General features: G+C 28.3%; 1 protein-coding gene across 1 annotated transcript; it reads left to right on the forward strand.

The window, feature by feature from the left end:
* Positions 1-1,097: 1,097 nt before the first annotated feature.
* On the forward strand, positions 1,098-2,635 carry LOC112681457 (cathepsin B-like; the record flags this gene model as incomplete). Its single annotated transcript, XM_025551706.1, is given in 3 exon segments — positions 1,098-1,310; positions 2,137-2,367; positions 2,435-2,635. Coding segments are annotated over 3 exon segments (552 nt in total), but the record flags the coding sequence as incomplete, so codon positions are not given.
* Between the last annotated feature and the right edge of the window lie 87 nt (positions 2,636-2,722).

A 2,722-nucleotide genomic window follows, 5' to 3' on the forward strand; every position in this document is an offset into this window, starting at 1 on the left:
TTTGATTAAACGCATACCTCCGTGTACAAAAATTGAGGTAATACAAGTATCTTTCCATTTTTTTTTTACAGTGACCATTGAGATTGTACGCGTTAAAAATGTGTATAGCTAATAACATTGAAATGTATTAAAATTAATGAAATCGACTATGATTTATTTTTTCAAATGATTAGAAAAGAAACAACAACATTCCAATGCGCTCATCTGTCCGATTAATTAACAGAACACCAAAAAAAGACATATTATAATATGCTCGATTTTATTTAAGAATAAAACGATATAATAAGATGAAGATGTGGCACGCACAGAAGTATTAATAAGAACTGAAAGTACACAAATTAAATATAATGGAATGTGTTTTTAGAGAATATATTAACTTTACCTTTATTTAACATTCGTTTAAAAATAGTTGCGACGAAATTTCATGTTCTATTATTGATTATAGTATAGTGGTAGAAAATTATTTATATTATACGTAACGTGATGGTTGAAACTACGGAGTGGTAGCGTTTTTCTTTTGTGGGGGAGGGGGTGAGAATCCCTTATTACGCATGGTATTTTAAAAAAAATCGTATAAAAAAGAGACCATTAGAAAAAAAATTAAGATTAGAAGATCAAGTTAAAAAAAACGTCGAGATATTAGATTGAAGATCAGACTGGAACGAGAAAACAACCGATAGAGATGGTTCGAAAGTTGGAAGTTTAACCGGGTGGTCCTAGTTGTCAGCTACCCGAAGATGAAGAAATAACAAGGAATAAAATAATTTACAACCATAGTTTTCGCTCCCTCTGAATTGCATTGAAAATTATTTGGATCAGTCAATTATTAAAACAAACATGTATTACCTGCATAAATTTGATAAAACGATTTTAATTGGAAATCTATGACAAATCACTCTTATGTATAAAACACAATTTTTTTTACGTATTTGGAAGTAAATTCGATAAGGTTTGAAAAAGATTGTTATTTGTTTTATTATTTCTTAGAACACATCACACACAAATAATCTTTAAGTGTTTCATATTTTAAATAAATAATTTCCACCATATTACCAAGTACTTCAATCGGTGATTGGATCATATAAATACTCTAAAAAGAATAACAGAATCATTAGATGCCGTTGTAAATGTAACAACGAACGCCATTTGATTCTTAATAAAATATTCAAATATACTGTAACAACACTACAATGACTCGGCTTTGCACTTTGCTATCGGTAATTTTGTTCAGCGTGTATCAAACAGAACAGGCATATTTTTTGGAGAAAGATTACATCGATCAGATCAATTCACAAGCAACGACTTGGAAGGTAATATAACGTTTAATCATAACTATAAATACATTCTTAATATGAAAAATTATAAATCAAAGTAGGTACATATTGTTCATTCCAGTAATTTATTGTTATGCAAATTATATTAAATACGGTATAGGTATTTTATTTATAGTTCAACCACAAGAATAAGCATTTAAAATCGTTATACTTGTTAATAATTATTTTTGAATGTAATTTGAGAATCCAAACATTTTATATTTTAAAAACCAGAAACCTTATTTTTAAGAAAAAATATTTTGTCAAGCGGCTGACTTTTTTCAAAATTTCGTTGTACATCAAAGTAGGAGTGTTATAATATTACTACTGTAGCATTTTAATATCATTTTAAAGATACAAAAAAATTAGTAACGAATTAAGTAAATTAAAAATATTGACTAAGAATAACATACTGAAAATATATACATATTATATATATATATATATATATATACGAGGACATATATATTAAATTGTTGGGAAAAATATAATTTAATATACAGAAAAAATTTTACATTTTATTTTTTTAATGAAGTTAAGTTCATAATATTATTATAATTTAACTTATAGAAAGAATAATCTAGAGCTTTAATGTTTTCAAAAAATCATTGAGAATCCTTTAAGAGAGTAATTAATCAGTTTTGATACGCATGAGTGGTAAAGGAATAACATGTTATAGACACAGCAAACGTTCTATTTGACATGCAATTTTATACGAATAAAGTATAATATGTATATTTCTAAGATGATTGCACAAAAATTAATTTATTTGCTGAAAAATAGAATAATAATATTAATATTGATAAATGTCGTTTAACTATAGGCGGGCCATAATTTTGATCCTAAAACAACGAAAGAGACAATTTTACAACTTTTGGGATCCAAAGGGGTAGAGTTAGCCAAAAAAACCAAATTAAGCGAATTTAAAACACACGACGAGGCTTACGATAACTTATGTCATAGAATACCATCTAAGTTCGATGCTAGGAAAAAATGGAAACATTGTCGTACAATTGGAAAGGTTCGCGATCAAGGAAATTGCGGATCATGCTGGGTACGTTTGTTTGCACGACGATGACATTGTATTGACGAAATAAGTTGACTTTACCGTATTGTTCTAGGCATTAAGTTCAAGTTCAGCATTTGCTGACCGTTTATGTATAGCCACGGAGGGAGAGTTCAATGAATTATTGTCAGCAGAGGAACTAACATTTTGTTGCCATAGGTGCGGGTTTGGATGTCACGGAGGCTACCCAATAAAAGCTTGGGAATATTTTAGAAGACATGGTTTGGTTACCGGAGGAGATTATCAATCGGATGAGGTAAGTACGTTAATATAATATACCATTGTACTCTAGGTATAATTATATATTGTTTACTAATAAAGTATTGTATAAAAATTATTTTTT

Source organism: Sipha flava, unplaced genomic scaffold (assembly GCF_003268045.1).
Source record: "Sipha flava isolate LNK unplaced genomic scaffold, YSA_version1 19146_pilon_pilon, whole genome shotgun sequence".
Taxonomy (NCBI): Eukaryota; Metazoa; Arthropoda; class Insecta; order Hemiptera; family Aphididae; genus Sipha; species Sipha flava.